Below are 16001 nucleotides of genomic sequence, written 5' to 3'. Positions count from 1 at the left end.
AACTTCGCTATATTTTTATTAATCACATGCATAACGAATACATAACGTGTAATATCTATTTGTTACACAAAAAAAAGATAATAAAACACTTATTATTATTATTATTATTATAGCTTTCTAAATAAATAAACAATCACCAAACATAACAAAATGATAAGAAAATAAAGTACCTATTTATGTTGAATTCTTGATAACAAGCCGGACAAAAAAAAACTGGTCCGACGGAAAGACTTCCTCTTTAGGAAACAAATCCGAAGGAGAGCATAAAATATTTTATTTTAATTAAAAATTAATAAAATACTTCGTTTTAACCACTTTTATTGTTTATTACCAACATGTTTTATTAAAAACCCTGAAGAAGTGAGCGTTGCTCATGAAACATGTTGGTAATAAACAATAAAAGTGGTTAAAACGAAGTATTTTATTAATTTTTAGTTAAAATGGTGCCACAAAATAAGTTTGCCGAGTTAGAAGAAATATTTTATTTTGTTTTAGTAAATGAACTTCATCGTGCCTAAATATCTTCATAAAATGCTTTATTATACAATAATCTTGTAATAAATAAAAAAGTTTAAATTAAATTATTTAATGTTTTTTAGGACTTAAACATTTGTGTACAGGACGAAAAGCGTATTTTCAGAAAAAAAAATACTTTTTAAATACAAATATTAGAATTTAGATTGTGTTTTCTTGAATGAATGAATAAAGTGGAATCTTGGAAGTGGAAACTAACCCGATTCTTAAAATCCAATCTGAAATCCGAGCTGAAACTCGGCAGATCGACTATTTATTGATGGCAATGCATTCTATCAACTGTTGGCGACACTCGCGCACACACACGGCACTCAAACGCATTTATCTCAAATTAAATAACCTTATAAAAATGTACAGCAATACGAAGTAAATCTCAGTACCATCCAATTAGGATTTGGCTTAAGTGATAGCGCGGTTCTCTCATTTTAGTCAGTCCCTGCGGAGAAATGCTCAGTCAAACCATTTTTTATAAGTTTTATTAGATATTTAAAAAAATTCACAGCTGCAGTTAAGAAAAAAAATTAAAATCTATTAATAAAAATAAATGTATTATAAGAAAAAAACTTATTTTTTTACGGGATGATTTTTAAACGCCAAAGATATTAAATCAGTAAACTAATTAATGTAATTAGCCTGCAATTTTTTTTAAGACTTGAGATCAAAAAATAACTGGTATACATTTTTTTAAATTTAAATTTTTAAAATTATTTATTCTAATGTTGTCTTTCCCGAAATGAGTTTTGAAAACTCACTGGGAATAATAAATTATAATTTTTTTATCATTTTGTAATGTATTATCTTGTAATAAATAAATAAAAAAAGTATAATAATAAGTGTTTTATTATATTAATTTTTTGGGACAAATAGATATAATGATATCCTCACTGGGATCTCCCGTGCCGAGGATTTCAATTACATATTATTAAAATTTTGTAGTGTTAATAGTATAATTAATTATATATTAAAAATAGTTTTTTCTGAAATAATTAAAAATACATTTAATGGCGTTTTTTGTTCAGTTGAGCGAAATACTGCCAATTTCTCGAAACGCCGATTATCTAGGCTGTTATGTTTGTTTACATATTCCTAATATTTTGTAAATCATCTTGAGAAAGTTAAGGAAAGTCAAAAAATGCAATCTCGGTGCCTGCGTGACTTAAATATCTTTACCATATTCGCGCTTTTCTAAAACAACAATTCGGTTGTCAAATTGGGAAAATCGCGAATTCCATGTCACGAAGTAGTATCTAAATAATTTATTGTGTTATTTATGATCTAAACCAGAGGTTCCCAAAGTGGTCTATATGGACCCCCAGGGGTCGATATCGGCTTGTTGGGGGTCTACGTCAGCGAGAAAAAAAATTGGGGGTCCACGAGATTCAAATGGGGGTACATACGAGCGGACCCCCATTTACCTCAACTCAACCTCGCTCCTGTCTGCACAATGCAAAAACAGAGGAACTATATCGCCACCGATTATTGGCAGGCAGGGGAAGGGAATCTTTGTACGAAAAAAATAAATGATTATCACATGGGACGTTAATAGTTTTAGGAAAATTCAACATTTGGCAGGCAGGGAGTCTACGGATAAAAAAAATTTGGCAAGTGGTCTACGGGACAAAAAAGTTTGGGAACCTCTGATCTAAAGTAAGCCGACCAATGGACTTGATATAAACTTTATGTACATATTTTTTGGTAAAATCATGTTTCAGCAGTTCATCACTCGAGTGTGATAAAATGTTATAACGCGGTCTCGCAATCTATAATCAAAGTAAGCCTTAAAATGCCAATACATACTCAAAATGGCAAAGAACTCATATGTTTTAGGTAAATACTGGATGTGGGGGTTTTATATTACTAAATAAATAAAAAAATGTAGTCGTCTGTAAATAATAACTGATCTTTGAGTGGTAAAAATATATTATTCTGAAATCTTTGGACTCTGGCAAGGACGAAAATTAGTTCGAAAATAAAAAAATAAAAAAAATTTTAGGATGCGAACTTTTGCAACTACTTACGTAGTCATTTGATGTAATAATAACTTCCGTGTAGGAATTGGTTGTTTAATTTGAGTTAGTTTCGTAAAACATACATACATAAATGGCTCTACAACAGAGGTAAGATGAAACAGTTTGATAATTAGGTCGATAATGTATAGTAATACTTTGGTTAAAAAAAAAACAAATAAAACAAAAGTGGAGTACTAAATATAAATATAGAATTTACTTACATATTAGTATTTAAAAAAACACATTTATAATACCGAATAAAGAATTATTAACTATATATAGGGGATATTTCACCATCCCTTGATAGCTTATCCACAGGATGACGAATGTTTTCGATTTGAGATTAAAGATTTATTTATTTATAAAGTCTGGCTTACTATTCGGTACTCGAACCTGATGAATAGTGACTATATGTATATCTGCTAGGTTTGCCAAGTTTTCTACCTACTGCGAGTATTTATTTGTTTATTTATTAATATATGTTATCCCTTGGATAAGCTATTAAGATGATGGTGAAATACTCCGATATAGATTTTTTCTAACGTATACTTATTATATACAGCTGGGCAAATAATTAATATTATATTAAGTTAAAACTTAATTTTATTTAAATAATAAAACTTAATCAAAATAATAATATATAGTCACAAAATAATAATATATATTAGCTACACAGTATAAAACTTATTTCAACGATAAATTACATTTACTTTTTTTCTATCTCTTCTATTAAAAAAATTAAATACTTTTCACACTCATCATGTGATGTATTAAAATTAATACATTGCTTCAAAAAATGGTCGCACTCCTTCAGAATTAATTGAAAAAATGTAGATACATACATACAAAATATTTAGTAACCATCACATTTCTGATAAATTTTTAAAATTTATTTGGGAGACTAACGGTTTACATTGATATAAAGTATAATTTCAAAGTTAAATAATAAGTTGTTAAAATGGGGATAATAGGAATGGGATAGGGAGGATCAATCTAGTTAATATTAATTACTATAATATTAAATGTACGATCATTTTTTTTAAACGAAGTTTTGTAAAAACAAAAGTTAATGTAAAAGGGAAGGAACGGTGGTAGAAAGAGATGAGTACAATAATATGAGTATAAGAATTAAACTCAAGCCAATTGAATATACGGTACACATAATAAAGTATCTGGGGGAGAACGATACATTTTCACTTACTTACTCACGTATGTGTAATTGTGGGTCGATGCATACACTTTCATGCACATATATGTATACATATAATTTCATTTTGAATGCCTAAGAATAATTTACACAAGACCTCTAAAAAACAACACATACATTCTCACTTGGCTACCCAGTACCTTGGTAGGTACCTATGTACAATATATAATAAAGGTAAATAAGACATTTTTAATGTATAATGGTCTTAAAATGTGTATAAAGTATGTAGCTAAACAGCGATATTTTTTGCGTAAGTATTTTGAAACTGAAAAGTGCCACCAAAGCAAGCCAATAGCACTCAATTATTGTTTAAATTTGTATGGTATTGCGGAAGTAATAAATTCATGGGTTGTCAGTGATTCCACGGCTCTAGGGCTGCGATAGTCAGACTCGGGTCCTGAAACAAGTGTTAGGTGTTCATTAGAAGTGATTGATTAAATTTAAATGGTGTTGCGGGAGTAATAAATTTATGGGTTGTCAGTGATTCCACGGCTCTAGGGCTACGATAGTCAGACTCGGGTGAAACAAGTGTTAGGTGTACATTAGAAGTAATTGATTTCGATTGAAATATTGTAAGTATGTTATGTATGTTTCGGAATATTTTAAGAGGAAAGCTATTTCAAAACGGTTGTTTGATAGTATTGGTTTTAACCAAACCTTTGCAGCTGAAATTTTGTCATTTCTAAATGGGCAATTGTTAATTGTATATGACAAAGCACAGTAATAGCTGTTTTGTAACCTACTTTTTATGCTACAGTTGTCAGAAGCATAAAGCAATTCATATTGAGTAATTTTCATACCTCGATTACAGTGAATTTCTAAAAAATGTCTGGTAACTACTAATTTTTATACCTCGATTGCAGTGAATTTCTCCGAAAGTCTAGTAACTACTAATTTTCGCTACATTTGTTAAAATTTTGAGTTCTGCTTTCGGAATAACTTCAGTTTTAAGTGCATTATCCAATTATGGATAGTTGATGAGATAAATTTTAAGTTTTATCGTAAGACCAATCATTAAGGTCCCAAAAAACCTTATTGGATAATGCAATAAATTCTTTCCATGTTGTTTGATATTTTTAATCGAATTATTTTATTAATGCTAGAATAACTGGCGCGTTTCTCATGGTCAAAGCAAAACTTTCAATGTACGTTATAAAATAACTACCTAGTTTCACTACTCGGGTTTAGCGGATACTAATTGAATTTCAACCATTGAATGGATATTTAAGCTTCCATAGCTTCTGATGTGAAGGATGTAATAAGCAGTAAATAGTAATAGGGCTGACAAAAATTCCAGACAGAAAAAGCTTTTCATATTTCATGATGAAATATGAAAAATAAATAATAAGTAATATAAAAAATATGCTTGCCGTTTGTAGCCGCAACGAAAAAGACTATTTTTGTTAATGTTTCCTTCATACGGAGAGATATATTTAATACATATAAATAAAAGGAAATGTTTGTATGTGCCCTATAAATAATACTCGACCGATTTTGCCGATACTTTCAAAGTTTGTTCTTATTATTGCCAGGAGTGTTTAGAGCAAGTTTAGAGAGTGGATTGAATGGTAGAAGAAGTGGGGACACCATGAGCGGATTTAGGTTTGCGGGGATTTGAAACATACGGCCGAGTCGAGCCACGGCCTTTTTAAGTATTTAAAAGACAAAATAAATAAGCTCGCATTATTTTCAGGCACAAGAAATATAGAATTTTTCAAATTTTGTCTAAACTTTATGGTAGTTATACAAAAAAAGCAGACAGGATAGAAAAATAAAAATTGATTGTTAAATTATTATCATTATGAGCTGTTCAAAAAAAATTTAGTTTATTATAATTTTTATTCAACACAACACGTTTAACAAAAAAACAGGGGTCAGCTTACGACTTAAAAAAATGAAATAGTGATCAGAACTTAGAAGTAGTAGAATTACGGAAAGCAAAAAACATTTATGACAAAGTCATCAACAAACAAATAAACCTAAATAAAAGACTAATACTTAGGTTGTTCCCTATTGACAAAGAGCACTCTTTTCCAAATGCTTTACCTACTCCTGCAACCTGGAGCTCAAACGCTGGAGCATAAAGTATAGTATTTTGATAGCACATGTTACTTGTAGATTTTAGTATAGCATTAAACTACCATGAAGAAGCGACGGATTTTTGTAACCCAGTCCACCCCAGTACAGGACTAGTGAACAATATAAACTACGCCACTAATATATACATATAAAAATAAAGAATTTAAATTAGATGCAAGCTCTCCTTAGACGGAAAATAAAGAAGCATTCAAAATTCGAAATATTCGTCGTCAACAAGATGTTCAAGTGAAAATTGATTCAATTGCCTCTGTAAAAAAAATCAATTGGTCGCATCATTTACGTAAACATGGAACATTTATATTGACCATCTCCGGGACGCATAAAGTTAGATGAACAAGAACAACCATAAAAACTAAATAAGAATTGTCAAATTGTTTCGTACAAGTATTGTCAAATATGTTTTCTGTACTAAATATGTAAAAAAAATATAAAGGTAGTAAAAAAATATTTTAAAAATAAAACAGGTTTTTAGTCATCCATTATCAAAAAATGTGAAATTGTTTCGTAATAACTCACTCGGGGGCAGCGGGTTCAAAGGGCGGAGCTTCAATTGCTTCCTGCCGACATCGCCCGAAACAGGCCCACCACCACCCCACCTTTTCCTCCTCTCTGAAAATAAAAATACACATTATTTGCTTATTACACTCACGTGTAAAACATTCTTCTTTAACCCGAGGGATTAATTTGAAAATAAGTGTCATTATATTATATTCCTACGCGAGCGAATGTTATAAATGGGTTGTTAAAAAGTCAATCAATTTAAAAAAAAAACTTTTTGATGATTCTTTTGTACCGGTTATAAAACTAACTTTTAATTCAAGTAAATTGTAAGGCGAATGCTACCGTCATGATTTTTTCTCTGTTACTTAAGGCAATATCACCAAACGGTTATACATCAATACTAATATTTACAAATAATATTACAAATTTAGAACACGTAATGGTAATACAGTAAATGAGAAAGGGAAAAAAAACTATACAGGGTGTATCGGCACTAACCCGACAAACTTTAACCAGCTATTCCTTAGCACATTTGGAGTAAAAAATGTTATGGGCACTTTGCTGTCCGCTTAGCAGTTTTTAGCATTTGGTAGCATTTTTTTTTCAATTAAAAAAAAAAATTAAATATTTCCACACTACATCACTGTCATTGGCATTGCTTTTCGTGTTCAACAGCTGTTATAAGCAAGTATGTCGAAAAGCGTCTTCGCTCTTTCGCACACACTAAATAATAATACTTAAAAATGAGACGAATGGTGCCGTGCCATTTCGTTGTGATTGTAAAAGTGCGCCAATGTAGGTATATTATTCAACGGAATTCGAATAAAATATTGCCAGATGGGTTTTCAAATTTTGACAAAGGATAAAACAGTGGTGACATGTGGTGAAAATATGAATATTAAATTTTTTATTAAAAAAAAACGTTACCGGACAGCAAAGTGCACATAAGATTTTTTACTCCAAATATGCTAAGGAATAGCTGGTTAAAGTTTGTCGGGTACGTGCCGATACACCCTGTATAAAAAATAAGTAGCAACAATAACATATTGTAGAAGTTTTTTTAATGAAGGTGTTACTGTTGAGATTCAATAACAGATGTTAGAGAAGCTAAAAGCCTTGCTGCTTTTCGTGGGTTATGCCCAAATGCTATAAAGAATAAGTTTTAGATGTAGTGTAAAGTTTGCCTAAATGTCATACAAATAAGTTGTTAGTAGTTAGTACAGGTTTATACTAGATATAAAACCGTATTTTTTATAACTAAATAAATACATAAAATAGAAGTAAACAACATCTGTGTATCGAAGATTTAAAAAGTTTAAATATAATTGACTAAGACAACAATATCATGAGAGGTAAAATTATTGTGATATGTTACGTTGATACAACTAGATTATTTACTATAATGATGTTTATGGTGTGAGTTTTTGACATGTCTAATCGTGTTCACTTGAAATTATACAATCACACAGCATGAAATCAGCTTGATACACTGAAAAATGATGCCTAAACGCACCAACTCAAGAAGCTAACATAAATAGAAATCCTAATCAAACTGGTATTTTTATTATTGAACAAAAGGCTGATTAGGATAAGTACGTAATTATCCTCACGAAAACAATATAAACAGATAATAATAGATGAAACCAAAACGAATATAAAGCAAAAAATATGATTCCAATAAGATAATATTTATTTTTCATACATAATTTTTTTTGATAAGTGTTACAATTCTTTCTAACATCTAGTCCAGAATTATCTGTGTACTGAGTATTCTCTTAGTGGAATTTCCATGTGAAGAATCATCGTGTTATTTGTTATCTGTGGACAAACTTTTAGTATTTCTAATCTTATAAAATTTGGTAATGTAAGGCAAATAGACCTACCTTACGGGGAGATTTTCCCTTCTGTTGGCCTCGGATGAGCAATAGTGGAAGGCATAGCTTCTGCGGAACTGGGTGCGCTGCTCCCTCATCTCCATAAACAACGAAATCTGTTTCATGACTGCGGTACGAACCTAGAACACCATTCATACAGTACTTTGCCTTATTGCTCCCTGTATAGATACACGTAATTTATATCAACAACAGCGCCTTAAGATAAAAAATATGAACATTAAAGAGCTTCGTGTTATCTCTCTTTTAATTACAATACATCGGTTATGAGAAGACAAAGAGAACTGGGTCACAGTGGATCACTCAGCGGTATGCTTTCCGAATATTTGGTGGTCATTCCAGGCGCTTTTTTGTGGAATATTTATATAAGGCACATTCTACAACGATGGGTTTATTAGTTCAACCGTTATGTTCAAATACTGACATGGAAGAAAATTGTGACCGGATAACTCATCAAAATGACCATTCAACACACCTATAAAAAGTGTTATAAAATTATGAAAAGTGATGAAACAAAAACTAGCTTAAATAGGTTACATTCGTAACTATTTAACCTAGTTGTTGTTTCATCACTTTTAATGACATTATTTCACCTTTTAAAGGTGTGTTGAATTGTCATTTTGAGAAGAACCGAAGAAAATTACATAATATTTTAGTTTGAAAAGAGTACCACACAAAAAAATCGCTTTGTTATAGGTATTAGATCTATAAAAGAGCAGTAACTATCGCACAATTATTATCTTTTTGATATCACAATGAAAAAAAAAAATATTTGATCATTTATCTTAAACATGCATATTCGCAAATAAAACAGCAAATAAATTAAAAAAATATAATTCCATCGCAAAAAAGTAAGCAGTTACTAACAGTAGGTTTATTAATTAATCATAACCATCTTTGAAAATATAATAATTATTTAATGCTTTTAAACATGATTAAAAACTTTTCGGTAGCGTAAAACTAGTGAGATTATCAACATGTTTATTGCGTATGATAATTTATGAATAATACGTGCGTTTTAGAAAATAAAATATGTGTTAAAAATTGAAATTATTTTCTGCTACAGTAAAAATGTATTTTTTAATCATTGAATTCTAACTTGCTCTAATTTATAAACTCAAAACTCACGAGCCACCACCGGATTTGACCAAATAGGTTACCTATGTACCTACATAATAACATTAGTTAGTTTAAAAGGCACTTTAAGTGAAATTGAAGAATCTAAAGTAATCTTTAAAGGCTGCATTTTAGTTGTGTAATGATCACGCGTATAGTCGGGTGATATAAATAATTTCCGTATCAGGAACACAGAGAAAAAAGAATAAGCTAATGATTTATTGCACATTTCTGAATATCTAACACGTTTGTGATATCTAGTCGGTAAAACAAGTGAATAACAAACAACAACAAAAAAACAATAACACGTTTGGTCGCCGACACAAATGTCTTTTGATATCCTTATAGATTTAATTTCTATATCAGAAGCAATATGAACATGGTAAGCTTAAACACGACAAGAGAAATACGGAAAAAATAATTAGAAGCATCGCACGCCGTCAATCTGTAGATAATAGCGATTGGATTATAGTATGCCTACCTCTCCGTTAAGGAAGCAATAGACGAGAGCGATGAAGAATCCCTGGAACGAAGTGAGGAAGTGTGTGGTGTATGACCAGAGCGCGAACTCCCAGGGGGCCTTCTCCAGCGGTGCCTGCGTCATGTTCAGCAGGTTGGTGATGCCGAGCAGCGGCAGCAGCACCACGGCTGCGCGCACCGCCTTCCTGCACATGCCGAGCACATGGGGCCATTAATATATATTTATTTGTATACACGTATTAATAATCCGCAATCACATATCGTCGCTTGAGCGGCAACTGCTTCAACAAACTACCACCACATATCGGCTTTTATTAACATTATATCTTTATGTTGCGTGTCATGCATAATGCGTGTAACGAAATAAAATGTAAAAACCCAAATGGACCTAAATAAATACATAAATGATAAAGAAACAACTTCCTTGACAACTCATTTACATTTTTTGCGTTTCATTTAAATGTAAAAACTGAGGTATGTCAAGTTGCCGCCTAAGCAACGATATCGCACGTCTAAATAAAGACAACAGGTCAAAAAATGTAAAAACAATCATGACATCTAAAAATGCATTATTACAAAATTTCGAAGCAATAACGTAGTCTCAAACATTTTAAAAATGTATCAAATTTTCACAATTCCAACATGCACCACAAAAAATGACTATGTTAACGAAAACGCTGTATGCAGATATAGAAAAATTGACCAAAAACGAATGTATTATGTATGTTCATATACATTGTTATGAAATTGCAGAGGCATTCAATATTGTAATTTCGTATAAATTACGTTGTTTATATCAAAAGCACATTTTTAGATTTTACTGCCTAAAAATACAGGTTCGTTATATCTCTAAAGCCAAATAAACCCAGCCATTTTTAACCGTTTGATACAATGCAAAATGAGCTAATTTGTGTTCTTAACTTATCACAAAAATTTAATAACAAATCGTGACAATCGGTTCTTTTCTGCCTTCCTTTTATTCCCAAGTGATAAAGATTCATAGGTGACTCGAATTTTGCGTAGGTACCATTCGCGTCGTTCTTGGATTTACGCCCTACTATTTTACCAGGGTTCGCAGGTACGCAACGCGACGCGTCGACAACAGATTCAGTCAGTCACGCCACAGACGGTGCTGGTCGAAAGCTACGCGGGCCTTTAGTACTATTGTACTAGTTTGCCTAAATGCCGTCCGAACAGGCTTTAAATGTTATATTTGTTCTGGAGGTGGAAATTTACCGGAGTATGTAAAAAAGGATACCTGAAACCAATTTACTAGACAACTACATATAGATCGTTATAATAAAAAAATACTGTCTTCATCGCTAGTCACTTGAAATCGTTTCGACTTCATGGTTGGACGTGAAAAAATGATCAAGTACTGTATAATATAATTCGGGTAGCGTTGGGACAAAAATGACTATTTTTAATTTACTAAGAATCGCTTCAATTTATTGGTATTTCGGTTTTAAACGGGATTGCAGCCCTTACGAATGAATTAACAGGTTTTCTGATATACTTTTAGTAAATTAAGAATATATATTCATGATGTTATCGGAACACGTGATCATGAAAAATTCTATATTTTCGCATTTCATTATGATGTATTATTAAGGCAAATGCAAGACAATTTTAACTGGAATTGCAATTATTTTAAGAGATTCCTAATAAATTAGCAAATGTAGCATATCAGTAGGCGACTTGTTGTTGAATCACAGTCGCGTAGCTTGTAAATGTGACTAGAGGTTTTCAGAAAAAGATATCGTTAAGTTAATATGAAACACAATACCCTTGATTATCGCTCGAGGGTTAACATGTTAGAAGTAAACGACTATTTTATGTTTAAAAATGTGTAAGTGTATGACGCTAGAACCATCAGACATTTTAAACAATTCTAAATTTGTTAGATAAATCATCGTGTACTTTTTATTCAGATACAATTTTTGAAATTTGATTAAAAGGAACAGTATTTGTTAACTGAGATACGAATTTCAGAGTTGTTACGTCATTGTAAAAAAAAACATCTTCCAAAATGTGTAATCAATATCTCGTAAATAGACGCAAACAACGCAAACCTTCAGGCAAAATTTTATGTTTTTTAAGTGAAATGTATAATGTCTTCTTACCTAACTTGGTCGATTTCACTGGTGTGACTCTGGCGCAGTTTCATAACCAGAACCCGAATTATGTTGAGAAGAAACACAAAGTTCAGCTGCAAATAGAAACAATATGTAATAATGTTGGTGAAGTTTAGCTGCAGATGTGTAATAATTTTGAGAAGAAACAAAAATGTAAGAAATGAATGAATGGTGTTAGCTCGTTGTTTAGTTTAGATAATATTATTTTTTAAATTAAAACATTTTACATAATTGGTTTCTTTATAGGTAACTTGTCATTTTATTTTATTATTACATCACCAAACAGAATTATTTCGGTTGTCTGTGCGTTAGTCCTGCGCGAAATCTGGTTTAATACACTCAAATTTGCTTTTATTTTTAGGTGTCATTTTCAAAATTGAAACTAATTTGGTGAATAATTCAGACAAGCGATACATTACCCACCTATTTATTTATACGCCTAAAAAGGCTTTTACATGAAAGTGATACATACAGGGAGTATATCTGTATTATTTATTAAATAATAACAGTGTGTACATGTAATCCATTTCAGTAGGTACAAAATAGATCTACGAATACACAAATGTAAAACTGTGCTTATAATTATAATGAGAATATAATGAAAACAAAACTAAAAATGAAACATTAAACGTATCAGTAACATAACATAAAATAGAAACTAGAACAGTTAGGACAAATAACTACAACTACATTACCAACGCTACAATAATTTTAGGATTCAACTTGTGAAAGTGCTGGTATAGATTTCGCTTAGTTCTATACCCGTTAATGGTGTCATTAAATATATAAATAGTACCCCCAAACTTGTTGCCTAGATCACGCATGCTATTGGTTAGTGAGTGTGTCTGAAAGTTGGTTGGGTATTTATTACAGAAGAATGTTACATTTTGTTTGGTGTACCTAGTCATTACATGGAATTTTATAGTGGCTACGATTGCAGGGCTATATTTATAACATAATATTTTAACATAAAATTATTTCAATCGTGAAATATCCAAAATTGGTAGAAATAATATTAATATTTGAAAAGAATTCAGACTTGCAAAAATTACCTTACTTTTTAATAAAAAAATCAAAATAAAATAAACACCCGGGTTGTCGGCACCGAAACATAAATTATCGATATTGCATATATTTCTACCTGAACGTTTTGAAGGAAAATTTCCAAAAATGATTCAGTTGTCAAATATGTTATTTTGATTTGTTTTTTAGTAATAGATTACTTTAAATACCCTTTTGAATTATAAAATATTAACAAATATTGAACATTTACAGTTTGTGTACGGAATAAATTAGTTTTGCCAGACAATCTTGGAATAATCCTGTTTTGCAACCAAATATCGTGGAATATGAAACGCCATATATGTATATTCTAGATTTAAAAATGCCATATCACCATCTTTCATACTTATCAACTAGGCGGCCATTATGTCAGGTGACCAAATGCTCTGTTTTTACTGGCTGAAATGGAATAAGCAAGTATAATTGGATGGAATAACACGAGTTTGCAAGTAACAGTAATTTTGTAGGTTATTTTTCTACATGAATAAGTAGCCTTTGCAACATCGGATTGCAAAAATATTTTGTTCAAATATATTTAGAAAAATATTGCTTTCACAGATCAAATTTCATAAAAAAATTGGAACAATCGTTTCTACAAAAATGTAAAAGATAGCTTGCATTTAATAATTAATGCGCCTTATTAAATAATGAAACATTAAATTGTTAGGATTATATATTAAATGCTAAGTAGTTCTATATTATCAGCGTAATAAGTAAATAATAATCAACAAAATGTTTTGCGTAGTCGGTATTTAAATGCTTACTTAAATAGAAAATATAAGTTTATAAATAATATTCATTTGACGATAACAAAGAGATTAGAAGTAGGAACGTGGGACAATAAATAACAAAGTTATAAATGAATACGTATGCTTAGGAAGGAATATCGTATATATTAAAATCAAATAATCTTTTTGTTTGACAACAAGTAGTGATGTCCGTATTGACAAAATAAGTTACGTTATTTCCCAATACGGTTAATGTTGACCGCTCTTTTCCATTTTATGAATATTGTTGAAGTGGCTTTTCAATAGAAGAATCAATTCAATAGAGATCATCTGATTCTGAAACTTTATCCCGATAGATAAGTTTCCCAACTCGAGTTTATATCAAAAATGCTACTTAGGTTTTAAGTTGCCCACTTCATGCCAAACTTCTGGTTATTTCGCAAAGAAATATAAATATTTTTTAATTAAATTAATATAAAAAAAATAATTGGATTGGAGATATTTACTTGTTTAGACAATTCATTATAAATCGCTGTTAAGGAAAATGAGAATATTGTTTTTGTAGAAATGCAGTGTCGGACGCTGAAGCATTTATCTTCAATCGTGTAATATTGTAATTGTTATATAATTTATGGAGTATTTTCACAAACCTTTATATTTTTACACATATTTTTATTTATTTTTAAAACCTTCTAAAACCGCACATTTAGAAACGGTTTCAACTGGCTACAATTAGGCTTAATTATTATGGCTGGCTGTCATTATGACATAGAAAACGCCAATGTCTCTGGTAAGAAGGCTATCACCAACGTCGCCCAGCGTAACGCTAACGCCACGAATTCACGAACAAAAACAAACAATTCATTTTGGCTGCACTATCTTCACTATCGCATAAAAAAAGGGTGAAAATACCCTATTTTGAATCTGCAACATATATTTATTGAATGCAGGGTAGTGTAGTGGTATGAGAAGTAGGATAAAAAATTATACGGCTTTCAAATATTAGGATTTCTCTAAATAAAATAAATGTTGCACTGCTCATCTCATCAGCAACGAAATCACCATACACATTAGACCCAGGCTCGTCAGATGCACACGTCAGAGTGATCAGAGCGCGCGTACTTTGCCAAGGGGGAGGAACTCCTGCAGCATCTCTGCTCTTAGTTTTTAGAGCATTTTTCCCATTCTCACAATTTCAATAAAATGTCCAAACGTAAAGTTATATTAAAAAATCCTTTTTATAAGTTAGAAGAAGATTATTTTTATAATAATGGTATTCCGAATTTAAATTAGATCAGATAGCCCAAAACGTTCATTGTGGTTCCAAGCCTGGCGTTTCCGGTTTCATTCTCTTTGGAATTTTGTGCTCCACATACACATTCGTGAAAGATTTTGTGATTCTGGTTGTACTTTGCCTTCACAAAATTTTCAAACTTTTAAAATTCACAGCCTCATATCTTTTGAGCTTTTGACAAACCCACTTGGAACTCATGATGATTTGTAACATGTACTTCTGTTTCTTCAAAATGAGACTTAATTAACTGGGATCGAATAATTAGTCTTTGATATTTGATCCCATTTATTGACACGTGTCGAATAAAGTCGAGAATCGTGCGTGTGCACCAAGTATCGGAGTACTGATGCAAATTTGCATCCATCTTCAAGATAGCGGTGCCATGTTTGTTTTTTATGTAAGTTATTGATGTTTGAAATTACCTCGACAGAAAATGTCGATCATTTGGCCGCGATTGGTTCCCCATACCAGGCACCGATTTTAAAGACGTTTTCAGGTCTAAAAAATAAGTTTCCTATTAATACGAAAAATTACTTAAGGTTAAACGCAACGCTCGTTGTATTCTACGTGTTCACAGATGGCGTTAATTAATTAATTTTGTTTAAATACGCTTTTGCAAGGTATTGCTTTACAATATTAAGACAAATCATTTGTTTGCGCCCGTATATACGCAATATGAATATGAATCAATAGTTTTGTTCGTTTAAAGACTTAATTCTTTCGAGAAAGGCACACAAATACAATATTTTACCGATGATTCAATCCAATATTGTATTTGTATGCCTTTCTCGATAGAATTGAGTTTTTATATGGACAAAACTATTTATTCATATTCATATTGCGTATATGAGGGCGCAAACAAATAATTTGTCTTAATACTGTAAAGCAATACCTTGCAAAAGCGTATTTAAACAAAATTAATTAATTAACGCCATCTGTGAAC

General features: G+C 31.1%; 1 protein-coding gene across 1 annotated transcript in view; it reads right to left on the bottom strand.

The window, feature by feature from the left end:
- Positions 1 to 6362: 6362 nt before the first annotated feature.
- LOC149412288 (PDF receptor-like) overlaps positions 6363 to 16001 on the bottom strand; it is a 140470-nt gene continuing 130831 nt past the window's right edge. The window contains exons 9-12 of the mRNA XM_089645698.1: positions 11963 to 12048; positions 9841 to 10024; positions 8235 to 8365; positions 6363 to 6459 (exon numbers count right to left, since the gene is read on the bottom strand). Coding sequence (XP_089501824.1) covers positions 6363 to 6459; positions 8235 to 8365; positions 9841 to 10024; positions 11963 to 12048 — 498 coding nt within the window. The remainder of the gene's footprint in view (positions 6460 to 8234; positions 8366 to 9840; positions 10025 to 11962; positions 12049 to 16001) is intronic.

The sequence above is a fragment of the Hesperophylax consimilis genome, chromosome 23 (assembly GCF_061612785.1).
Source record: "Hesperophylax consimilis isolate HC1 chromosome 23, BYU_Hcon_1.0, whole genome shotgun sequence".
Taxonomy (NCBI): domain Eukaryota; kingdom Metazoa; phylum Arthropoda; class Insecta; order Trichoptera; family Limnephilidae; genus Hesperophylax; species Hesperophylax consimilis.
This window is presented reverse-complemented; position numbering and strand designations above follow the sequence as displayed.